A 27,114-nucleotide genomic window follows, 5' to 3' on the forward strand; every position below is an offset into this window, starting at 1 on the left:
TACGTAAAATTGTTAGGAACCTCGATTCACAACCTTTGAATTGCAAATGAATTCCATCACCGAACATGCATAACCTAAGAGTTGATGGTGGAAGGTGTAAACTAGTTGCCTTGTCTCTATTTCGTCACGTCAAAATTAAGGACGGTTAGCGCATTTAGCCCTCAAGCAGCTTTGCACAAACTTTAGCAAACAAACATTTTTTAGAACTTTTAACACAAGTTACTTTCCGAAATAATAGATGTAAAAAGCAAGTAATCACGTGCTGTAACCCCTCCGTCACGTAAGACTGTTCAAAGCCACAACAGTTTTGCATTTGAAAGTTTGGCCTGGTAATATTACTCTATTCGGTCTTTAATCTGACTTTTGTTAATAATAATGGTTGGAAGGCTTAAAATTCGACCGAAAATATCATTAATAACAAAGTTTTTCAACTGGGAAAACTACAGGTGTTTACAAATAAGAATATAAAAAACATTATACTCCTCCCCCAGTAGCACAACAGTATGTTTGTGGACTCACACCACTAGAAACCCGGTTCAATACCCATGATGGGCAAAGCACAACTAGCCCAATGTGTACCCTTATACTCAACTTTAAAAACCGAGAAATAAGAGTTCATATAAATAACTATGCTCATTAGTAGGTGTATTTTTATTTTTGATTTCAGTGAGCAATTTGCTCTGATCAGAAGTTGATATTAATCTTAAACACTAATAACCTATATTAGTTACTTTATCTGATTAAGATTTCATTGTATAGCGTTAAATTTAAAATGAGCGTCATAAGGGCAAGATATAACAGAAATCTGCCGTGATTGATTGCGACAAGTTGTGTGGTTGTTTTGAACTGATTTAAACAAAAACTGCAAAAGCTCTCAATGATCCGTTTCCTTATACTTCAACAATTTTATTTTTTTATCTCTCTGTGAAACTCTTTACCAAAATTCCAAGTGTAGTGGAAACGTGTAATGTTAAGTAAAACATTTTTTTGATAAGAATGAAATAGTATTTTAAAACAAAAACACTAAAGAAAAACTAACGGTATTTACAAACATATTCAATACGTCATGCCGAGATTGCGCACTGTAACTTTAGCCCTTTGAATGCTGCTGCTTCAACAGAGCGCGGAATATTTGCGATCTGTACAGTGTATACAGCATATTCCCTTTTAGCTACTGTAGACGGGGCGTACCGAATATGGCGAATCAGTAGTTTTTGTTTCGAAGTTCGCGCAAAGGAATCAGTAGTCAATGGGTCAAAATATTTCTTGTGATATACTGTTTTGATGCGTATGTCGTGGGTTTAAATAAACGTAAGTTTGGGTAGAGCGTGATCTAGAGATTAGCGTGGATCAGACAATAGACTGTTCGCATCTTATTAATTTCAGAATAAATAACGCATTTTGTTTTTGGTGAGTTATAAATTCATTGTTCGATTTAAATAGTCTAACAGCTGACAGTGGGTATTGTTAACTAGCTACCATTATTAGTAGCCCGGCATGACCAAGTGTGTTAAGGCGTTCGACTCATAATCCGAGGGTCGCGGGTTCGAATCCCGGTCGCACCAAACATGCTCGCCCTTTCAGTCCTGGGGGCGTTATAATGTTACGGTCAATCCCACTATTCGTTGGTAAAAGAGTAGCCCAAGAGTTGACAGTGGGTGGTGATGACTAACTGCCTTCCCTTTAGTCTTACACATAGCACTCGAGTAGCTTTGCGCGAAATTCAAAAACAAACAAACCATTATTAGTTCAAAATTTAACAACATCAATACCCAAATACCCACACAGTCAAACTTGGAACTTGGAACTTCAAAATTAGGAACAGCTAGTACATATATAGCTGATATACTTTTAGTGAATAACCAAAACTAAATATCGTATCTCATCGTTTAAAAATAATTTTTTTATTCTTTGAAGATATAACTTCATAATAAACTGCAATTTTGCATCAGACATCTGTGCGCCTCGTGTGTTCTTACTCTTAGCAGGTGTGTATAAATATAAGCTGATGCTATTGGTCAAATTGCAACTATGTTCATAGATGCTGTTACATGGATTATTTACATGCTTCAAGCCAAACGTTACGTTGAGAACTGTTAGTTATTTAATATTGATTTGTATTTTTCATTTACTTTTGGGTGAGTTATTCTAACTTTCATAAGATAATAGCTGCAGGGTTGTTTTACTTCAAGTCTGGCTCACACAAGTTCTGGTAAACAGGTTGCTTGTTGTTTTTTTTTATAACATTAGTTTTAAGACATAACAAATTTGATTTATCAAAAACAGAGTACAAGATTATGACCACTTTTTTCTGCAAATATTTGTGTGTAAAATCAGAAGTAATAAAAATACTTTTTCTCTCTTTTTCTTCCCGTAGAAATGAACGCCAAAAGTACAATAACAGAGGTCGAACTACTGACTGCGAATGGCGAAAGTACGTGTACCACAGGTACTGAAGAACTCTGGAAAAAGTAATGTATTAATAATGTAAAGTTCTGTACAAAATGACGTAGGATTCGCTCATAAAGAGGTTGAAATTCCCTATACTATATTATCATTGCGTTGTAGTTATAAGAATTGTCTTAGTTTTACACAGCCAAAATTCTCGCCTCAAAAAGTTTGTTTTAAATCAAACTTGGAGATCAAGTTTAAAACGTTGCGTAATCATAATGATTTTTATTTATGAATTTAAAAAACTAAACTATCCTACCTTTTTCGTTAGTTATATTAACAGACATTCATTTATATATTAACTTAAAATTAATTAAACTAATAATTATATGTGTTATTATCATAAAAATTATATACGTAGTCAACGAATTTTCTGTTCATAAATTTATGTATAGTAACTAAGCTAATTCAATCTAATTATACAATTAAGTAAACGATTATGCTTACTATTTTAATAATAATTTCAAATTAATGTACAGTAATAATGTATGTTGCATTTATCACGAAAACAAGTTCATAATTTAATTCTCTATTAATCATTTTAAAGTGCATTCATTAGAAAAAAATAGGTAAGGAGCTAAAGAGCGTTCAGTATGCAACTTGCATATAGTGATGTACAATTGTAATAAGTTTTTGCATTAAACTCAAACGTAAAGTATATTTTAGAAAATAATTCAGACAGAAATCAGAATTTTTAAGTATTACCTAGGCTTAAATATATTTAAAATATTGAGTTAATTATCATGATTTAGATAACTTTTGCACTGTACACTGTGTAAAACTGTTCTATTTGTACATTAGTTTAACTTTTAAATTTGTTCCTATAATCATAGTTGATAATTAATATTTTTAATAGAGATTATATAAAAAAAAAAGATTAATTAAGATGCTGTCAAACAGTTTGCTAATACCAAGAGCATCTCGAATACTACTTGGTGTGATATATCTCAGCCAGCCTGAAGAATCTTGGTATTAGACAAAAAGCTGTGTTGGCACTGGATACAGCTGATATAGTGTGGCTGACATAGTATTATTCATTACAGTGTAATCTGAAGTCCTTGTTGATAATTACAAATGTACTTTTCTTCTGTTAATGTTGTGGTCACTTAACTCTCTCTGGGATCAAGAAAACTACCTTGCTGGTTTACCAGTTCTTCTGTATAATGAGCAGGTTAAATCAGGAAAATTATACTAAGTAACACAAAATGTCAAAATAAGTAAATAGTATAGTCCTTATCTTCATTTTTCTATGTTGTGACAAGTAAGGGAATTAATAAAATGTTAGACTTTAGTAACTCAGTAGGATTCATACCATAACAGTGTTTACCAAACAGTTTAAGATAAATAGCATGTTAACCACTGTTTTGTTTGTCATATCCCAACAATAGAGCTTTGGTAATGGAAAATAGGCCTTGTTATCACTGGATATACAGGATACATAATTATACATTCTTTCTACTTTTTCCCAGAAGTTATATTAATATATTTCTTTCTTTGAATGTTTCAGAAAAGAAAAAACGATTTGGATGGCTACTTTTATTGTTGGAAATCTTTGTTTGTATGCTGCTCGTTCAGTTTTACCAATTTCAGTAGTATCCATCTCTAAACAATATAATTGGAGTAAGACAGATACTGTAAGTATTATATTTAGAAGCTCAGGACTTTAGTTGAAAATTTTCAGTTGTCTGAAATTTTATGTATATATACTTCTTTTTTAAGGTTTGTCTATTGTTATGCACAAAGTCACCCAATAGGCTATTTGTGCTGTGTCCACCTAGTATGAAAACCTTGTTTTTAATGTTATAAATCTTCAAACTTACCACTAAAGAAGTGGAAGTATTGTTATAAACATGAAGACAATGGTTAGTTAGTGTAAAGAGTTTTCATTATTAAAATAAAACATAATGTAAAGAGTGCTTATATAAGGAAATATTTTGAAGGAAAACTTCTGGATGAACTGAATAACACCATTCCAAAATAAGAATGACAAGTGACTGATACAACATCTGGGAAGTGTAGAAAATTGTACATTTTAACTTTATTTACTTATTAATGTTTACCTTTAATTTATTTTAATTTTCACAATTCATTGTTCCTGTTGATTTTTTTTTTAATTTGTAAAAGCATTTAATATCTTGAACCATTTTTATGTCAGTTTTTGCTGCCTTTCTTTCAGTAGAAATGTAGCATAAGATTGAATTCAGCTATAGCACAACATAGTTCCAGTCCACATACCTAACATTAACTCATATAAAACATTATATTCTTACAAAAGAAACTTGTGTAACTTGATAATGAGGAATACACTTTTAAGCAAATAAAAATTTTGAAACAGCTTAACTGGGAAACAAAAAACTTTATTCTATCAAGATTTTGTCATTCTCAGGTGCAAGTAGTTTATGGAGATACATGAGTACAGAACAAAGGCTGAATATTGTTTCACAGTGTAATTTAGGTTTCTTGACACTGGGGTGTTGATCGAGGGTGGAGCTGTTGTATTCAATTAAGGTAGCTTCCTTTATTTTGCATTTATTGGTCTTAGGTTTTAATTCAAAATTACAGTGTTTTGTGAAGATATGCTGTTTTTTTTTTTAGTTGCAATGATGGTAAACCTTGTGTAAGTTTAATCCTTTTTATTGATCCAAAATTAGATAAGTTCAAAGTTAGGGACGGCTAGCACAGATATTCCTCATATATCTTTGAGAAACTTTCTTAAAAATAAAAGCATCCTTTTAGCAAAAATACTTATTTTACTACTTCAAAATCAGTAACAACTAGCACAGATATCTCTTGTGTCTTTGAGAAATATTCTAAAAAAAGCAAAAGCCATATTACTTATACAAATTACCAATTAATTTCTTTCTGTAAAGGAAAATAAATATTTATTGAATGTGTTACAGTGAGACAAACCAATCAACTTAAGTCTTCAATACTTTTCAAAAACTATATTTTTTGTCCAGTTCATTTCATAAGTTCTCTGTTTTAAACTGAAATCATAAATAAATTACTAAAACATATCTTTTTGGGTAAATACTTGTGTATAGTTTGTCATCAATAACATGGTTATCTTCAATGTAGATATTGGTTATTACAGTATAAATAAAATAAATCTGACAGCATAGCATGTCCACAGAAGTAATCTGACATATTTGTTTCATTTTACGTTAAGTAGCAGTCTATTATTTTAATACTTTGTACTTTGTCATTATTTTAAATAGGGTATTGTTCTCTCCAGTTTTTTCTGGGGTTATGTCCTGACACAGGTGCCTGGGGGATATTTGAGTGACCACTATGGAGGAGAGACTTTACTACTTTTGGGAACAACTGCTTGGTCACTTCTGACATTTTGTTTGCCAGAAACTATATGGTTTAGCCATCATGATTCCAGGGGACCTGGAATTTTTGTCATTTTCTCTCGAATAGCTACTGGGGCCTTTCAAGGTTATATTTAATGTTCAAGTGTTGAACATTCTTATTAACGTTTATAAGGTATTTTTGTGCCTAGTAATACTTAGATTAGGGTAAAATGTTATAATCAACACCATTTGTGTAGCATGTTAATATGAAGACATAATTAGGATAAAATCATATTGTCAACACATCACTTGGGTTGTATATTAATATACTGAGATGTAATTAGGGGAAAATGATATGGTTAATACATCACTGATGTAGTATATACTGATGAGCCTTGAACAGGTGAAACTACAGTATACAGTAGAGGATACAGCCAATCAAAGAAAGTATTAGGCCACTACATCTAGGATAAAATTGAAAATTTTATCTTTGAAAAAAAGTAGTCTGTAACACACACACACACACACACACAATATTTGGAAGCTGTTGAGAAGTATGCAAAGACTATGGAAATCTATGTTTTTGATAGACCCACACATTATTCACAAAATATTTTCATTTTCTGATCAGTGTGGCGCAGATAGCCTCGCTGCTTTGTGCCATAAAACACTAAATCAATCAATCAATCAACTGATCAGTGTTTGAAACAAACTGCCATATATCTAAATTGCTTCATTTATTGTTCAAAGACATGTTTAGGAAAAACTTTCTACATTTTTTGTGTTTAAACATGCAAAAATAAATTAGGCAATTATTCAATCTTCACTGGTCACCTGTTATTTGCTGTATTCCTTTTTTTGAAAAAAATGGTCCTTAGCAAGTTGAAGTAATATGTTTCTGAGAAATTAACAAAGCAGATTTGAAATCTTGTGAAATTTAGATGAAGGAAAGTTTTATACCAAAGGAATATTTCTTCCATCTACTTGTTAAAGTCTGTTCAAATGAATTATTGTTAAGAGCTTTTGAAGCAACCAATAAAAATAGAAGAAATGATTAAATATATAGTGTAATATCTTTCAGTATAACTGAAAACTGTGTATCCTAGTAAATATAATAATAACAATTAGCCTCAATGTACAGTTAAACCAAATTCTAATTATTCCTGTAACATTTAATAATGACTTAAAATTATTCTTACTTGATAAAATTTTCCTTTTCACTAGGTTTTCATTATCCTGCTGTGACCAGTATAACTGCCAAATACTTACCTACATCTGAAACTACTTTTTTCATTAGTGCAACTAGTTCTGGGGCTACACTTGGGTAAGAATATTGTTTTTCTGTGTGTTTTTCAACTAATAATCCTTCAGTGTACAGTTATTTTAGGTACTCAAAATAGTAACCACCAACACATCACTAGATGTCAGTAGTAAATTAATATCAAAATGTTGATAGTTTAAAATTATTACCAACACATCATTAGTATAGAATGTTAACAAGGATGCATAATCAGGGTAAAATTTAACTGCCAACACATTATTGTGGTAATATATTAATACTAAAATATAATAATAATAAAATGTTCTGCTCAACAAGATTGTAAGGTCATTAAACATGTGCCGAAAACTATTATCAACTATATAGTAATGATGAATTATATGTTTAATAAGTAAATGGACTAGTTAAACTAAATGTGCTATAACTATGATCATATCAGCTGACTTAAGTGAGATAAATTGCATTGAAGTATTATCATACGAGGAAGAACAACGTGAAATAAATAGGGTAAAATGTGATGGTTAACATCTCATTAGGGTATTATAGTAATATCAAGACATAATCCCTATTCATAAAGGTTTTAAATTTTTTATGCTCTAATCTCAAACATTCTAAATCCATTTGAAGTTACATGCTGAATGAAACCTGAGGTTTTTTTCTGTACATTTTCTGATCAAGAAACATATATACTGTTTCTTAAGATAGATACAGTGTATTCTGCCTGGTCTTGTGCAGAGTATTATCTTGTATCTGTCACATAGATAGTTCTGCATTTTATAAAGTGCATATTGTGCTTTTAATTTTTGTTTTTAAAAGAAAGATTTTACTTCCTTTGAAAACAACATTTTGTTTTTGATATTTAAAGCACTAAGACTTGCTAACAATATTATGCCCTTATTTATCTACTAATTGCTACATGTTTATTTCATATTACTTTTACTTACTCTCCACTATTCTGATCAGCCACTCCTCTTTTTCTGCTGTTTCTTTTAAGGAGAGTGTTTTATATTTATTCACACTTCAAACGATATCTTGTCACTTTCACTTCATTTGTTACAAATCACCACACTTCTTTAAATGTATTAGATTTTCAAACCACTAATTATCGTGAAAATTAACTGCCTTGTTAACTATTGTATTTTGTTAGTTAAATATGTGAAAGGATTAATTGTCAACAAAATATTAGTGTTAAATTTGAATATAAAATTATAAATAACATTTAAAGTACTTCTTGTTTGTATTGGCTTATAATTATTAGAGCTGTTTCCTTCATATAAAATTTCATATTACTGGTGTTACAACATACACAGATATGTTATTTTAAGTAATACATTAACTTATATCAGATACATCAGGTTTTTCAAAATAGTTTCAATATGTATTGCCATATTTCATAAAGGTTACTAAAAATATATGAAATTCAGTTTATATTTCTGACATATTAATTCTGAACCTATAGAATAATAAGCTGAAAGTTAATGTGAAATGCAAGCAGAGTGAATAGTACATATGAGAGAGAGAAGGAAAGAGGTCAACTTATGTTATTTTCATAACTTTTCCAATAGATGCCTGCTAGTCGGAAGTCTTGGTTCTGTCATTATTGAACATTATGGTTGGGTGTATGTATTCAGGTTTTTTGGTATGTATATCTTAGATAATGTTTGGCCTTCTGAATAGAAGAGTGGAATATATATATATATATATATATATATATATATATATATATATATAAACTTGTTTTAGAGTAATTTCAAGTTGATCTTGTCATCATAAAAGTTTCTTTTTCAGAAAAGTAAAATATTGTGATTAACATGTTAATATGGTCATTGGATTTGAACATCTCAATCATATATCCTCTAACTCTCCTTTTTTCAAGAGAAAACAAGTTCAAAGATCTAAAACTATTGTTGTGTGAACCTCTTGATTCATCAATGCCCTTTCTATTATAAAAAAGCTCAAGACTGAACACAATACTCCAGATATGACCAAAAAATGACATTATAACCTTTTCAGACATGTATTAATTATTCCTCTAGACACAACCTAAGATTCTATTATCTTGTAACTAGCAACACCACGCTGCTTTGTTGACTTAAGAGACTAATCAACCATAAATTTAAGATATTTTGCTTCCATAACATTAAGCTATTACCATCAAAATTATGTCAATAATTCCAATTGTGATATCCAACATACATTACATTTTATTTGTTATAATTAAATCATTTGACATTTATTCGTCAAACTTGCCAAATAACTTTGATCCTTTTGTAAAGTAGCAGCGGGCTTCTCATGGCCAGCAACACCAAAGACCTTCATCATCAACACATTTCAAGTAATTTATTGACCATTCCTTTATCTATATTGTCCATGTATTTTCAATGAAAGAATTTGCAAACTATAAATATTGAACAGAGAAAATGTCATTAGTAGGTTATATGTGTTATTCAAGTCAGTTCCAGACTGTTTATACACGCACACACTCGCGCTCAACCACATGTTTAAATTTATTTAAATTCACTATATATATATAATCTTGACAAAATCCTTATTCCTGTAATTATACAATCCCACAAAAAATTTTTGTCTATAGTGATATTTATAATTCTGCCCAAGATGTAGAATAAACAAAAGGACACAACTTTCAAATAATATCATGTTCTTCATTGTATATGAGGGCAGATACTCTGAAACAACACCATTAGACAGTCTGAAGCATCATCCTCAACTGTAAATTGAAAGCAGTGCTTACATAAAGAGAATCCTCCAAGTTAAAAACCCTTTGCAAAAGTCAAAAAATGATGAGATACTGAACAAAGGTTTTAAGTTAAAGGTAAGGGACAGAGGTTTACAAGCATCCAGCAATACCTTGAAAACAACAGCCATCATCAGGAGACAGATGGTCAAAGAAAATTCTAGAATCACAACAATTCCATTTTATCACGTACCAATGAAGTACTTGATTAAGTTTCAATGGACTTTTGTCAACCGCTGGTACAGTGGTAAGTCTGTTGACTTACACTGCTAAAATCAGGGGTTCGATTCCCCTCAGCGGACTCAGCAGATGGCCCAACGTGGCTTTGCTATAAGAAGTCAAGCCAAACCAATGGACTGTCATGCCTGCTTAAATGTGGTTTTGGATATAGTGGAGGATCTATGGAATGTCTATCAAGATATGGAGTTTAAAAGTGATTTACAGTCACATGCAGATGTATTTTAGAACAAATATTATAGTGTCAGGCAGTAGTGATGCATAACTATTACAATATGATTGGTCACAATTAACAATAAAGAAAATGTTTCCAAGGACAACACAGGATTTGCAGTATAATTCTTATAAATGGTAATTAACTTCTACTTCAGATTTAAACTTTGCTTCAAGAACCTGAAGTATTTTATACATTTTGACCCTAATAAAGATTTTTAAAGACTTAATAGGTATAAGATTTTGGCCAGATATAATATTGAAGGTTTGATAAATTTGTTAATAATCACAGAAAATTTACCATTAATCAAGAATTTGAAAATTTGCTAGATATAATATCTTAAGTCTGAAGAATCATATGTGTAGTGTTGTGGGACTTGTTAGAAGTTCAAAAATAAAAACTTAGCATTTGGGGTATTAAAAATAGAACTATGAGTCAACTTTAGTATGTCTAGGTTTTATTGATTAGATGAGATTACACGTTAAAGTATTCATTACTGTAAAATGGATGGCTTCTGATATATTTCTTTTAAGGATCAAAGAACATAATAAGATTAGAAAAATAAAATTTATTTAGACTTATTTGTTGATTGCAGTACTTGGAATTATCATTTACTTTCACTAAATGTGTTTTAGGTATTTTAGGAATCACATGGGTTATCTTCTTAAGATACTTGTCAACAACAAAAATTTCAGATAAGTCAAGTTTTGTTAATCAGCAGTTGCAAAAAACTGTCATGTCTACTAATCTACCCTGGACTACTTTGTTAAAAAGTAAAGCATTTTGGTAAGTTTTTTGTGAGCTACATGATTTCTTTTTAGAAAGTAAACTTCTAACATATGTTTATAATATGTCTGACTGAATAGTTCATTTTCTTAATTATATAAAATTATTAAATGTGTTTTCAAGGCCCAGTTTTTTTTTACTTTCAGAGTGTTTTTTTCTTTAGGAGTACAGCTCCTGAGAAAACATTGAACCAGTAAAATAAGTTTAAATCTATCAGGACTTATTGGAAACTTTGTTTATGTAAAACAAAGCAATGTGTACATTGAAATACACTACAGTAGATGTACTCTTCTGAGTTACAGTATGCTGGAAAGCAACTTTTATATATTTTTATTTAGCATAATAAAGTTAAAGGGAAATGTTACAACTGTGCACTAGTAAGATCACGGAATAATGTCAATTGTGTTAAATTTATTCTCATTTGGAAATGGTGGAAGTTTTATGATTCAGTAGTGTAAAACACTAGTTTAACTGCTAGTTGTAAAAGAAGCCTATATATTGAAAAATCATATTCAAAATCAAATCAGAATCAATTAAATAAAACACTAATGGTATTTCAGACTTGTTAACTGAAACCTAAAAAAACATAATGAACTGAAATAAATTGAAATTTACAAATGTAGAATGTCTCGCTGAATATCACACACAACTACTGATCTGCAAGTTCCTGATCCTACATTTCGTGGTTATGGTTGTATTGTAAGGTTGATAGTCAAATCCCATAGTTTAGTCAGACAAGGGTATCCAAAGAGTTTGTTGTGGGTGTTGTTGACTAGCTGCAAAATCCTTTATATTGTCAGTTAAAAATTAAAGATGGCTAGTAGAAGAACAACTGTAGGTGTTTCTTTAGAAAAATAACTTTAAATACTAATGTGGAATACATACTTATTTTAACCATAATAAAGATATTTTAGTATCTTTCATAACATATAGAATTCTCTAATGTACATATGACGTGTTTACATACATACATACATACACATATATAAACGTTAAGAAGGTTTGCTCCTGCTGGTACAGCAGTAAGTCTATGGATTTACAATGCTAAAATCAGGGGTTCGGTTCCCCTCAGTGGGCTCAGCAGATAGCCCAATGTGGCTTTGCTATAAGAAAAACACACATTAAGGAGGTTTTTTTGCAAAATCCATTGCAAATCCCTTGAAGTCATAACGTGTAATATCTGTTGTAATAGTTTGCAAATGTGATGGGGATACACTATCTACCAGAAAACTCCAAAGATTCGTGTTAAGCTAGCCCGTAATCATGTAAAATCAGTTAAGGGTATGGAGTTAAGTGCTTACACCTACAAGGTCTCAACTCACACTGCATTCACCATCTACAGCCAGTTGTGGGAAAGCAAACCCTTAAAATGTATTCTAATTCCTAAAGTAGAAATGAAATGAAACCACCTTAATATTTCTACCATATATATGTTACTCCCAACCTTACAAAGAAAATGAAATAACAAAAAGATCTTAAATTGACTTGCAAGCTATACCTAAACATTTCTTATGTAGTTCATGCTTCCAACTCTGTTTCTTTCTCTTGAAAATTTGTTCAAGTATAATGTGGGAAAACTTAGACAAGCTCAGCTACTTGAAGTTAGTCTTGCTATCCTGGTATACTAAATAAACTTATTTTAACCTTAGCTACTTAAAAGTAGCTTACGTATGTTTAGTTATTTTTTTTACATATTAAAGTGCAGAATTTTTGTACTTTCACTAATTGAAATGCAGTATATATTATTTCATATCTGTAAGATACTTCTCTGAAAATGTAACTATGTTTGTTAAGCAGTCCTCAAACTTATTTTATGTTGATAATCTCTAGGAGAAGCTAATTAAGTTATTGGAGTCAACACTTTCATCACAGTAATTTATTCTGTTATTACCATATTATTAGGGCTATGTTGATTGCACAGATAACAGAAGACAACTGTTTTTATATCCTAATCTCATGGTTGCCAGTCTACTTTAGTGAAAATTTTCCACAAGGCAAGGTATTCAGTTAATTTTAACCTGGTTTCTTAATTCTCGCAATATTGGTGAAGTTATGTAAATATAATACTGTCTTTTGTCTGTTCGTGTAACTACTTTACAGGCTGTGGATGAATCTTTGCCAAACCTGGTATGGAGATTCAATAGGTCTGTGCAGAGGTATTTACAAATTTTAAATTTTGTGGGTTTTATAGGCACTTTTTACCACAACTTTGTCCCCTATTGTTGGATCCATGGGGATATATATATATATATGTGTGTGTGTGTGTGTGTGTGTGTGTGTACACACAATTTTTTAGTTTTTGTTTTGCATTTTTTACTGGTGTTTTTGCATTTTTACCATTACTTTGCCCCTGGTTGATGTATCTTTACCAAATTGTGAAAGGTCTGTGCAGAGATACAAACAAATTTGTAGTTGCACATCTCATGATTTGGAGTTTTTATGGGCATTTTTTACAATTGCATATAGAGGAAACAAGTTTTCATGCATCAGATAACCTTTCATTTAATCATAAATTTACATGTTTGTCCAGGGAATGGATACTCCAGGTAGTAAAGAAATAACTTATTTTACACAGTTCATGTTTAACTGTTAGTAACCATTACTTTTGTCGATGTTGTTTAATTTGTTCTACACACTAAGCTTCTGACTGCTAATCTGGATGTAGAAGAAATTTTGTCCTAACTACTTGGACAAGTATTTTTAATAACTTCTGGATACAGTAGATCTAATATGTCTTTAGGCATGCATTACTGTTTTGTTTTTAATTACAATATCATGGGGATCTAGCCTTACCTTTACAACAAAAGCTTTCTTGTAGAACTGTTACAGCCCCCAATACACCCGAGTCCTAATACAGAGTTGTGCTCTAAAAAAATTAAATTTCATTTACTTGACTATCACACATCATAATGAAATCTTTGCATTACTGTTGCTTAAGTCCAGTTACTCTTGGTATGAAACACACACACACACACACACACACACGACAGAAAGTGTTCATACCCCTGTGTTGTGAGTAGTTTTTTCCTCATAACTTAAAAAGTATCATGATTAGAATAATGAAAGTATAGTATATTATAAATATTATACTAACACACATCTACATAAATTTTTATATAAATTGAATGACAAATAAACTGTTTGTAAACAAATAACCAAACGTAGGAGGGGCAGAAAGTATTCGTGTATCTACTTTAATGGTCAGTTGTGTAGCCTTTTAGGTGAATTACTTGGTGCAATCTCTCCTCATAGCCCTCCATGATCGTTTGACAGTACTTGACCGGTATTTTCTTCCATTATTCTTTACAGAAAGCCTCTAACTCTTGCAAGTTTTTTTTGGATGATGCTGATGAACCATGATCTTTAACTCATGCCCAACATTTTCAATTGGGTTGAGATCGGATGACTGCGATGGCCAATCCAGAATGCTTATATGGTTCCTCTGCAATCAGGATTGCATATATTTTGATGTGTGCTTAGGGTCATTGTCGTGCTGAAAGATTCAACAACACCCAGACCTCAAGTTCCAAGCATCATTCTTGATATAAGTGCCTAATATATCAACATACTCTTCTTTTTTCATGATTCCGTTGATGTGGTGAAGGCTGCCTGCACCAGAAGAGCTACAGGAACCCCATAGCATGATCAAGTCACCTCCATGTTAAACTGTAGGGGCAGTGTTCTTTAGAAGATTTTGTTTCCCCTTGTACGGAAAATGTAGCGAACATCATTGGGGCCGAAAAGCTCAATTTTAGTCTCATCTGACCAAAGAATACTCTTCCAATAGGTAAAGGGTTTATCTACATGCTTTCTTGCATACCTCAATCATGCTTTTAAATGAACAGGTTTTAAATATCGAGTTCTACGAAGACGGCTTGCTTTGAACCCAGAAGAGCATAACATGTTTGTAACTGTAGAGGTGTTTACTTCAACCCCAGTTTCCCTTATCAGTTTTTGTATGTCATTACGTGTTAAACAAGGGTTTCTACTAACTTCTCTGAAAACCTTCCTCTTGGTTCTCTCTGGAATTTTGGTGGGGCGTCCAGAACGAGGGAGGTTAGCAGTTGATCCTGTAAGCTTAAACTTGGCAATTGTGCTTTGAACAGTAGATTTCGGCACATTAAGTTGTGTAGCAATACCGGAAAGAGACAAATGAGACTTTATTTTACAGTAATTTGGTTTTTTAAATCACTGGACAGTTGTTTTCTGTTTGCCATGATGACCAAGCAGATAATGACAGAGACTGTGCTAAATTGCCAAAAGTACATTTTTTGCTGGCTAAATTCCAATAATTATGAATCCAGTGTCTTGTTCTGGTATGGTATAATGTAGTTTATTTGCCAAACTAAACAAAAGTTTTAAGGGAATATCAGTTTTTTCACACGTTCTGAACTGTATGAACACTTTCTGCTCCTCCTATTTTTGGTTATTTGTTTATAAACAGTTTATTTATCGTTTAATTTACATAAAAATTTATGTAGATATGTGTTAGTATAATATTTATAATATGTTATACTTCTATTAGCCTAATCATGATACTTCTTAAGTTATGAGCAAAAAACCACTCAAGATGCAGTGGTACGAACGCTTTCTGTCGCAACTGTAGGTCTCTTAAGTTGAAATTGTCTTGTCTTTGTGAGTAGGCCTTGGATTTTTCAAGATCGTTTACTTGTATTATTGATTTTACTATTAAAAAAAAACAAAATTGTTAAGATATGTGATTTTAAATTGGCCTCCACTTACCTTGCCATTGTGTCTGTGACATATCTTGCATATATTTTGTTATACTGTAATGTATTTATATAATTATATTGCACAATATTATTTAAAATTGTTTCCTGTATTAGTCTGGTTGTTTTTCTATCATTTCTGCTAGTCGTATTTGTTTAATTTGGTGTTAATTCTTTTTCTATTATAGGGTTGGGAATTCAACTTTATACCATATATCATCACTCCTATATCATCTATCTTAATTGGCTGGTATATAGAGAGATTGATTCAGAAAGGTATTACACTTTTTTAAGGCTGAAAAGTCATTCATGTTTAATTATAATTATCATCCTTTATTCAACAGTATTTCTGATGAAACACAATTCTTTATAGAATAAACAAATTGGCATTCCAGACCCAGAACAAAATGTAGTTGTAAAATTAGAGTTCTGTTTTCTAGCTACTAAGCCATATTATGCATAATCCTCTTTCTTTTTTTTTTACATTTAACAATATATCTTATTAACACAATTTGTGCTAATATTAATAAGAACCACTGCAACTCATTTGCAAAATATTTTATTCTTCTAATTTACTTGTAGATTAGCTACAACAAGCAAAGGTACCCATCCCTAGTGATGGGAAAAGTTTCAGTTAATCTATCACTAAATTATTTCATGGATTTGAAAAAGTTAATTGTGTTGCACTCTTGATTTCACTTGGAGACAAAGTTCTGAACTACTTATACCACTGACCACAAAAAGTAATTGTTGAGAATTTCAGTTATGCTGTGAGTCACTCAACAATAACACAGAATAAGGCTACTTTTTTGTTATTTACATTACTTCACATTTCAAAATGTGAATTATATGGTTAATTCCTAAAAATTTAGTGTATAATATCCTGCTTGCAAATTAAAATTTGGGATTGGCATTACTCTTGGCTTTTCTCTCGTCATTTCATAATTGAATGTTGAGTTTATGGGCATGTGCACAAAAATGTATGAACAGACACCACAGTTCACAACATGTATAAGATAATTCTCTTTTAACTTAATATAGTATACTATTTCTTGATAAAACTTCATCATAGGTTTCTGTGTTTTCAAACATTAGATAGCAAAGTCAGTCCTTCACTACAGGATTTTACCAAAGGACCTTTCTAGAACTAGCACTATGCAAATTTTCAAAATTTTTATACTTCCTTCCTTGAGGTGGATTCCTGTACAAGGTTTGGGGACCTCCCAGAGAAGATTCTACCTTTTCAATTTATCTCCTCTGGGGTCTAAACATCCACCAATGTGTTTTCTGTGTGTGGCAACCTATGAAGGGGAGGAGAGGATTCTGGTGGTTGAGGGATCCAAGTCCAACACACCACTTTGGTCTTGAATTCCTGTAGATGGGCGACCTTGGGGTGCCCTCCCCAAGGTAAATTGGCTGGTCCACTTGAACTAAGGTCAACAGAGTACCAGTGTTGGATGTTCTGAGTGGGTGTTGTGGACATTATATCTGATACTGGTGTTCAGGTATAGTGCTCACAAAACTAGCATTGCTGCAGTGCCCTTGTTTGGCATTGTAGTGCGTCCTCTCATAGGACTCCATGGTGGGTGAGATTAGTGGGCACTGACATGTAGCATCTTTATTATGGGTACCGTCATTTATGAAAAAAACAAAAATGAAAGAAAAGCAATAGATTTATAGGAAAATGACCACGCATGGGTGACTGCTGCACAGTCAACATCACAGTCAGATTCTGTACTTTGATTTCTAATTATCTATTTCTTATCTGAGAAATCCCTAAGGCAGATAACCCCCTTTTTTATTCACAAGGGATTAGGGGGGCTTGCTGGATCCATTAAGTCAGCAAAGAAGTTGCGCTCTTGAGACATTTTAGTGGAAACATCTTCACCACAACATACCAAACCCCTCTTGAAGTCAAAGGACATTGGGGATATACTTATTAAAGTTACTTCCCATGCAACTTTAAATTCTTCCAGAGGAGTTATAGTTGAACAGGATTTAAAAAATAATCCTGAGTCAGAAATCCTTGCAGGTTTTTCCAACCAGGTGTTTCTTCAGTGCTCCAAATCTCCACTCGCAAAGACAGAATTATAGTGCCTACTAATGTTATGATATTAATGTTTATATCACCATGTCCTCCTGCCAAAGTCAAAGCAGGTTATCTAAGCTGTAAAGTACAGCCATACATTCCCAATCTCCTCAGATGTTTTTAGTGTCAACGGTTCAGTGACTCAAAAACAATGTGGTTCTTTAACATCTGCTTGTTGTGGTGGTGATCATGACACATGTGAGTGCATACTAGAACCACTCTGTGTTAACTGTAGTGGTCCACTCACCTCTTACTCTATTTCTTGCCCTAAATGGGTGGAGGAGAAAGAGTTGCAATGCTTGAAGACTATAGATAATATCTCCTACCTAGAGGCTTTGCAGTTATTGTCTCCAACTCCATCTTGAACATATACTGCTGCACTCCATTCCACTGCCACTGTGGGAGTGCAGACAGATTTTTCCATGCTTTCAGCAGAGTCACTTGCTAAACATCTGAAAAATTTTTTGTTCTTCATTATTAAAAGAGTTGACAAATCTACGTCTACTTTCATCTCTGTCCCTGCCACTCCTTCCAGTGACTGTCCGATTCCACCTCTCTTGGCTTCAGGTTCGGGTGTTTCCTCCAGTTCATTCTCTTCTGCAGCCCCAAGAAGTAAAATGACCATTCGTTCATGCCCTCAGTTGCTAGAATCTTTGTCTACAGACAGAGACCTCCCTACTCAACCCAGAGCAGCATCAAAGCAGCAAAGGTCTATCAAAGGTTGATAGACCTTTGTCCAATAAAGAAAAATATGTTTAAAACAGAAGGGCTCCCCATCACGTTTGCTCCATATAAATAAAAATGGCCATTCTAATCCAGTGGAACTGTTAGAGCTTTTGTTCAAATCTGGATGACTCTGAGGATTTGATTGATTTTTACCATACCATATTAAACCTGGCAATACAAAAAGCCTTTGGCAATTTTCTTTTTACAGAAATGACAGGTTGTGCAGTGGTTGAGTGCATGGTGGGGTGAAACTGCTGGTTGGTCAGCATGTGCCCATTCTTGTTTCCTTGAGTCATACCACCACTGTTTATTCTCTCTACCTGGCTCCTGATGAGACCTTGATGCTGTCATTGAGCATTGTTACCATCTTCCTTTTTAATCCTGGGGGATTTTAATGGGCATAATTCCCTTGGGGGTGGTGCTGATATTGATGGGAGGGCTCATTACATAGAGCATATGTTCTTGGATCACAACCTATTTCTCTTCAATACTGGTTCTTATACTTATTTTCATGCACCTAGTCAGTCTTTTACTGGTATTAATCTTTCTATCTGCTCCCCTTCACTTTTCTCTTACTTTTCTTAGAGGGGCTGACAGTAATCCATAAGACAGTGATCATTTATCTATCATTTTGAGAGAGATTGGACATAATGAATGCCACCTGACCTGCATGCTTTGATGGAAGTTGGACCAGGCCAACTTCCATCTTTCACTGCTCTTTCACAACTTGATCTTGCCATTGTCTGTAAACCATTGATGGACAACTGAGTGGCAGCAGTGACTGAATGTATTGTACAGGCAGCTAACTGCTCAGTGTATTCCTAAAACTTTGACACGTTTCCCACAGTTTCCTTGTCTTTGGTGGAATCCTGCCTGCCACATGGTTAGGAATCCTCAAAAAACAGGCTTGGGATAACTTTTAGTAATTATCCCATACTTTTAAACTATACTGCATTTCAGTGGGCCAATGAACATATTCAGCAAATCAGATGTAAAAGTCAGAAGGAATCTTGAATTAAATACACCTCTAGCATCTCTTCTGCCACTAGTTCCAAAGCTATATGGGAGAAGATTTGAAAGGTTTGTGAACAGTATACTTCTGCCTTCCTATCAATCTTGCTCTCTGATGACCATGAAGTTGCTCATGATCAGAACATTGCCAATACTCTCAGCAAAAGTTTTTCTTATGCATCTAGCACGACTGCTTCATCCCCTACCTTCTTAGCCATCAAGACATGGGCAGAGCGACCTCCTTTCTCCTTTTGGGCTGATTGTCTCTATTACTGTAATTGTCCCTTTTCACTGGTGGAATTCAAGCTTGCTCTTCATCAGTCTGGCAGTACATCCGTTAGATCCAATTATATTCATTACCAGATTCTTTCTATTCTTCTAGTTGTATTTAACCATATCTGGCAGGAGAATGTTTATCCTGATGCTTGGCACCATGAAATTGTACTCCTTTTTCCTAAGCCTGAGGAGGATCCCACGATTCCTTTGAACAACCATTCAATTGCTTTGACAAGCCATCTCTGCAAGGTCTTAGAGAAGATGGTTAATGTTCATCTTGTTTGCTTTCTCAAATCAGACAACCTCTTCTCACCACGTATTCTCAGGAATCCACACCAAGGGGCTGAGTGGGTGATAGGAGGTTGTCTGATTTGAACCTCTCAACCACCAGGATCCTCTCATCCCCTTCACAGGTCACCATGTACGGCAAACGTGGGTGGATGTTTAGATCTCAGGGTAGATTCTGTTTTTTCAGTTTACCTCCTCTGGGATCTAAACATCCAATGTGTTTGTCGTGCATGGTGACCTGTGTAGGTGAGGAGAGGATCCTGGTGGTTGAGGGGTCCAACCCTAACACACCACTTTGGCCTTGAATTCCTGTAGATGGGGCGGTCTTGGGGTGGTCCCCCTTGGGTCAGTCGGCTGGTCCACATGGGCTAGGGTCAACCAAGTACCAGTGATGGATGTTCTCATCAGGTGTTGTGGACATTGTATCTGATGCTGGTGTTTGGGTGTAGTGCTCGCGAAACCCTGGCATTGTTGCAGTGTCCTTATTTGGCACTGTAGTGCATCTCCTCATAGTGCTCCATGGTGGGTGGGGTCAGTGGGCACCAAAATTTCCTTTTCTATTATGGATCCTCCAAAAAAACTTTAAATAAAATAGTAGAAAAACAGTCCATAGGTAAACAACCACATGTTGAAGATTCTGAGCAGCAATCTTAAACATCTGTAACACCTGTACCTCATTTTCTTATACTACATTCTCCTTTAGACAAACCTTTAGGGCAAATGTCTCCCTTTTCCATTCAGAATGGACTAGAGGGACTTGCTGGCTTCTAAAGTCAGGAAAGAAGCTTCAATCTGGTGACATTTTGGTGAAAACATCTATATCTCAACATAGTGAACTCCTCTTGCATTCAAAGGCAATTGGGAATATACCTATTGAGGTTACATCTCATGCTACTTTGAATTCATCACGAGGAGTTATTGTTGAGAGGGATTTGAAAAACATCCCCGACTCGGAGATTCTCACTGGTTTCTCCAGCCATGAAATTTCTGCAGTTAGGCATATCTCCACTTGCAAAGATGGAATTACGATGCTGACCAGTGTCCTCATTCTGACATTTATATCACCATGTCTACCTACCACTGTCAAAGCAGGTTATCTTAATTGCAGGGTACAGCTATACATTCCAAACCCTCTCTGATGTTTGCAATGTCAGTGGTTTGGTCACTCGAAGATGTCATTGTAGTCATTGTGGTCCTTGCTACTGCAACAAGTACACGTCAAGGAATCACAAGTGGGAAATGGACCCTTGTTGCATCAATTGCAATGGCTCTCAACAGTCCTACTTTCGTTCTTGCCCTAAATGGTTGGAAGAAAAAGAGGTGCAGCATTTGAAAATGATGTAGAGAAATCTTTTGTGAGATATTAAGTTTTACTTGACTGGTGGACAGAAAAATTCGTAGGTTAGTTGTGTGTTTTGTGGGTGTTTGATCAAATTATAAATTTCACATTAGAAATGCAACAGATTATTAAAGTTAATTCCTAAGTATCTTTTGTGGAAATTGTATGTTTAGTTAAAAAGATCATAATAATTTTATCAAATAATGAAACATGAAAACATTATAAAGCACATAAGCATAATTTTATTGTATGTAACTGCTTCAATTATGGAAGAGACATCTAATATCTAAATCTGTTAGTTTTTTGTTTTTTTCCTATGTGTCTAAATTCTTTCATTCATCACTTTAACAGTATTTTTTTATTAACAGGCTATAATTTATTGCTAATCAGGAAGTTTGCAGAGGTAAGATATTTTTCTCTACAGTCTAAGAGATTTTTATTTCAACTTAAAGCTTTACATACAAATTGCAGTTTTGTGTATAGTTGCATTTAATTGCTGGATGGAGACAAATCATGGTCAAATATTCAAGCTAGTAACATAATTGAAATCTATATCTGAATATCTTTTGAGTTGGAGAAGATAGACTATAGAAGCTACAGACACTGGTAAAACAATTATCCATTCTTCATGAACTTGCACAAAAGTCGAGGATTAAAGAACAGTGTTCCCTCTTTTCATGTTTAATTTTTAATACATTGGATTTGTGCAGCAATATTTTAGAGTATGGTGGTAATACATTAACTATCTACACCAGTGGCTTTCAAATTGTTTGTGTATTAGTTTTTATACAATTAATATATTAGGTTTTTGCAATATGATTAATGCATTAGTTTGGTATGACAGTATCTTTCAACTTGATTCATTCAGTAGTTTTGTAGGACAGTATCTTAATGCAATAGTTTGAAGGAAAATATCACAATCTTAGAATCCGGTTAAAGCATTCATTTTGCATTACAGTATCTTATCATATACACTTAAATTATGTTTCTATGACAGTGGTTTTTATGTTGATACTGATTTAATTATTTTCCATTAAAACCATGACTCAGCTACTGTTTCTAGAAAATTTCTGAAGAAAATCCATTATAAATCCCTAAAGAGCACGTGTACTTGATTAATCTCATTCATTTTCTCATTAATATAAAAAAACTGATTCCATCAATATAATCAACCCTTTTTTTTATAGGTTCTTATAAATGCCACATGTAAGTCACACAATAACTCTATGTAACTATCAGTGCCTCACATACCTTATTTTCTAGATATAAGAATGTCTGACTGAATTTTTAATTTTCCATAACAGGCAGGTTCACAATATGTCCGAGTAGTTATTTTAACACTGATTGCCAACTTGCATAACTATGAGGGAGTATTGTTTTGTGTTGTTTTGTGCTTTGGAGTTGGACCATTCCACACAGCTGGTGTTCATATGAATCCAATGGACATTGCCCCTCGGTATGCTGGAACTGTTTTTGGTCAGTGGACATTTTATTGATTATTTGTTATTGAAGTTTTTACAAAGGCACCTGCTTTGCTTTTTTATAAAACTGTTGTTATGTACTTGCAAACTTTGTTCAAAAGTGTAAGGAACTGCAATATGTATGAACTAATTTGTAATTATTAGTTTCACGAAGTAAGTCCAGAAGAAACTACAGATAATTAGATTCAACCTTGCTTTTTCAAATGGTACAGGGCACCTTGTGTAACACTAGCATGTAAAATATGTTCAATGCAAGATTTCCTATCACAGCTACTATCTAAACAGCTGAGATTAAATTTTGTTCTTTCGGTTAATTTATTAAAAAAATAAAACTTGAATTTCAAAACACACTTACCTCATCTCACACTTATAGTTATTATTTAACTGCAAGGGTTTCTTCCATTGTTCATCTAAGCATTAATCTGATTTTTTCTCACTTGCTCCAGTCTTTTATACCCCATTCATTTGCTCTTGGCAATATTTATCTTGTGATACTCTCCATCTGTTTCAATGCTTCTTCTGTTGTGGTACTGAAAATAAGCATCTCGTTCAGGTGTGACCACTTTTTCTCAACAAAGCATTCAGGAAAGTGTTTCTCTAAAAAATGTATGGCAACTATTTAAGACATTGAGTGTGAATTTTGCATCACTTAGTAAATTTTCATTTTAAAAATAATTTTGATATGACATGCCATTTTCAGGCATGAATACCTGGGTTACTCTTTCCAGCACAGAAACTAAACAGATCTCTCCTACTCCACCTCTAATATCTAGCATCGCTCAAAAGTCAGAGGTGAAAATTTACTCTTAGTAGAGGCTGTTCATCACTTTTGTTCAATAGGTCTCCTTCTCCTGAGGCCAATGTGGATCAGCTAGTCCCACATTCTTTTCTACATTTATTTAAGCAGGTGTATGGTGTTCTGGGTTTTTACCCAGTTGCCTTTGAATCTGTACCTTTCTTGGTGACATAAAGGTCTGAGGGCATATACTTAGTTCTTCCTCCATCACCTCTTAAGGCTGTTCATGCAGGGAGGTTTATCACTCAGTTACGTGAATGGATAGCTGTGCCCTGTATGCTATATTTGTAGGAACATACTTTAGCTTAGCATTGATAGAAGGATGCAAATTTAGATTCCCAAAGACAAGATTCACGTTTGAAAATGTAGGTTTCAGAATGGAGCCTGTGATCAACGTGTAGATCACAGTTTTCTGGGATTTGTGTGATCTTTGCTGCAATTCTGAGATATTTATCATCCCTCCAGATTTTGTTGGAAGCCTCTCATTGATCATTACATCAATTTGATAATGAATTGGGATCTTTGTTGACATCTGCTTTAGTGTGCTTGTCAGCATCTGCTCTTCTGTTGTATATTTTGTTGGGACTTGTTTGGTAGAAACGCCTTGTTGAAGGGTGTTCAACTACTGGTTGTTGCCCTCTGTGAGTCATGTGAAGCCCCTTTTCTTCATCTCTTCATATTTGTGGTCATTGGAATTGCATATTAATGTAACCCACTTGCCTTCTGCACTAGCTTCTTGACTTTGTTTGGCCCCTATGAGGAGTCATGACTCTACCTCTCTTCATGTGTCCTGACACCCTTGGTCCATTGTTATTCTCTCCAACCTGTAGTGTTTACTCCTTTAACAGATCCTTGGATTGTGGACCTTGATTCCAGGGCTGTCAGAATATTGTAAGTCAGTGAGAGTTTACCCATTTTTTTAGGGATTTTATTCCCATCTCTTTATTGTGTCCTACACCAGTGCAAGAGATTGAGATCCTATCATCGATCTTTCTCATTTCAACAATTCTTAGATCATACCTGTTCATGATGGAGTCATTCCTCACTCTACATTGACATTTTTCGCAATGAGAGTGGATTACCAAGTTTGATGTTGCAGACACCTAGATGGGTGGCCTACCCAGGGTCAGTTGGCTGATTCACTTGGGCTACGGTCAGTGAAGAACCAGTGTAATACGTTCTTAGCAGGTATTGTGAACACTGTATCTGATGCTGATGTTTGGGTATAATGATTATGAAACTCTGGCATTGCTGCACTGTCCTTGTTTGGCATTGCATTTTAATGGACATAATCCTCTCTGGGTTGGTGCTGTTATTGATGGGAGGGGTCTTGTTCCGGATAGCATATGTTCTCAGATCGCAATCCTTCTCTCTTCAATACAAGTTCCTATACTTATTTACATGCACCTAGTTAGCATTTTCTGCTGTTGATCTCTCTATCTGCTCCCATTCACTTCTCTCTCATCTGTTTTGGGGATTGACAGTGACCCATAGGGCAGTGGTCATTTTCTCTCACCTTGAAGGAGATAGGCTGTGGTCAATGCCACTTCACCCACCTGCCTTGGTGGAAGCTGGACCAGGCCAAGTGGCTCTCTTTCACTGCTCTCTCAGAACTTGATCCAGCCATTGTTTGCAAACCACCAATAGACAAATGTGTAGCAGCATCAACTGACTGTATTATCCAGGCAGTTGCTTAGTGTATTCCTAAAACTTTAATATGTTTCCCAGTTTTCCTTGTCCCTGGTGGAATCCTGCCTGCCACATGGCATGAAAGGTTCAAACACAGGCCTGGGATACTTTTAATAGATATCCCAAGCTTTAAAACCTCATTGCTTTTTAATAGGCATGTGCACATGTTTGGCAGGTAAGACATCAAAGCCAGAGGAAATCTTGGATTAAGTTCACAACCATCATCTCTTCTACCACCATTTCAAAGGTCATATGGTACAAGATTTGGAAGATCAGTGAGTAATATACTTCTGCTCCTCTTTCAATCTTGCTCTCTGATGGCCAAGAAGTTGCTGATGCCCAGAGCATTGCCGATACTATTGGTGAAAGCTTTTCTCATGCATCTAGCACTCTTATCTCATCCCCCACCTTCTTAGCCATCAAGAGTTGGACAAAGCAATTACTTCTTTCCCTTTGGATTGATCGTCTCTAAGACTATATTGACCTCTTTACACTGATCGAACTCAATCTTGCTTTTCGTCAGTCTGGAAGTACACCTGTTGGATCTGATAATATTTACTATGAGATGCTGCTCCATCTCTCTCGTGCATCTCCTGTTATTCTTCTTGTTGGTTTTAACTGACTCTACCAGAAGAATGCTCTTTCTGATACTTGGTATATGGCTATTGTCCTCCCTTTTTCCAAGCCTGGGAAGGTTCCCAATATTCCTTTAAATTACCATCCAATTGCATTGATGAGCTGTCTCTGTAAGGTCTTAGAGAGGATGGTTAATGCTCATCTTGTTTGGTTCCTCAAATCAAGCAACCTCCTCTCACTCACCCAGTGTGGGTTTCTATGACAATGCTCCACCATGGATCACATAATTTGACTTGAAACATCAATCATGGAACTCTTCCTTAGGAGACAACATCTTGTGTCAGTATTTCTTTACCTTAAGAAGGGTTACAATACTGTGTGGAGGTATGGCATTTTGCAAGACCTCCACTCATAAGGGTTGTGTGGCCATTTGCCTATTTTTATCAAAAAATTTTAATAGACCGGCAATTACAAGTTCGTGTGGGTTCAACACTTTCCCATTCATTCCCACAAGAACTTGGAGTCTCTCAGGGCTGTCTTAAGTGTCACACTTTTTAATATATATATTTTTAACTTGTTGTTTCATTTTTTCTTTTATCTGGAACTGATGCACTAATATGACACTCAAGTCACAATAGCCCACATTTTACTGTAATGCTGTCATTATGACCATGAGCAACAGCACCATCTTAGACATGTTTTTATTATGGGTTCATCCTTGACATTGGACAGTATCATTGGTGATAGTGACTCTGGCCACCTTATAAATGTTTTAAATTTTTTAAGGGCCATTGGCCTTTAAATTCTACTTACTTTTTTTTACAGATTGTTTGGTTCAACCATGAAAAGCCATTCAAAGTTATGAATAAGGTCATCATTTAACATGCAGATTTACACCTTGCCATATATAAAGCTTTGTTTAGAGCATTATAGCCACAGTAGACTTAATAAATGGGTGGTGGTTGGGTGTTATGTTAGTTTATTTAGAAAACTGGATGGGACTCTTCATGCTTGTATAATTTGTTTACTGTGCTATGAATACCTTTCTACCATAGTGGGCCTGGAATGTTAACTTCAAGAGGTGTTTTTCCACAT

The 27,114-nt window shown here is 34.1% G+C and overlaps 1 protein-coding gene across 9 annotated transcripts in view; it reads left to right on the forward strand.

Moving 5' to 3' along the window:
• The first annotated feature begins 1,189 nt into the window (after positions 1-1,189).
• LOC143235413 (voltage-gated purine nucleotide uniporter SLC17A9-like) overlaps positions 1,190-27,114 on the forward strand; it is a 34,986-nt gene continuing 9,061 nt past the window's right edge. Inside the window, exons 1-11 of one of the 9 annotated variants that reach the window (XM_076473554.1) lie at positions 1,190-1,410; positions 2,378-2,471; positions 3,959-4,085; positions 5,670-5,892; positions 6,972-7,071; positions 8,592-8,665; positions 10,868-11,018; positions 12,921-13,017; positions 15,937-16,024; positions 21,846-21,880; positions 22,782-22,953. In XM_076473554.1, the coding sequence (XP_076329669.1) occupies positions 2,380-2,471; positions 3,959-4,085; positions 5,670-5,892; positions 6,972-7,071; positions 8,592-8,665; positions 10,868-11,018; positions 12,921-13,017; positions 15,937-16,024; positions 21,846-21,880; positions 22,782-22,953 (1,159 nt within the window). In that variant the 5' untranslated portion in view covers positions 1,190-1,410; positions 2,378-2,379. Of the gene's footprint in view, positions 1,411-1,988; positions 2,221-2,377; positions 2,531-3,958; positions 4,086-5,669; positions 5,893-6,971; positions 7,072-8,591; positions 8,666-10,867; positions 11,019-12,920; positions 13,018-15,936; positions 16,025-21,845; positions 21,881-22,781; positions 22,954-27,114 lie in introns of those variants that run through there. The other 8 variants (XM_076473550.1, XM_076473552.1, XM_076473551.1 and 5 more) reach the window with 8 other exon arrangements.

The sequence above is a fragment of the Tachypleus tridentatus genome, chromosome 12 (genome assembly GCF_004210375.1).
Source record: "Tachypleus tridentatus isolate NWPU-2018 chromosome 12, ASM421037v1, whole genome shotgun sequence".
Taxonomy (NCBI): Eukaryota; Metazoa; Arthropoda; class Merostomata; order Xiphosura; family Limulidae; genus Tachypleus; species Tachypleus tridentatus.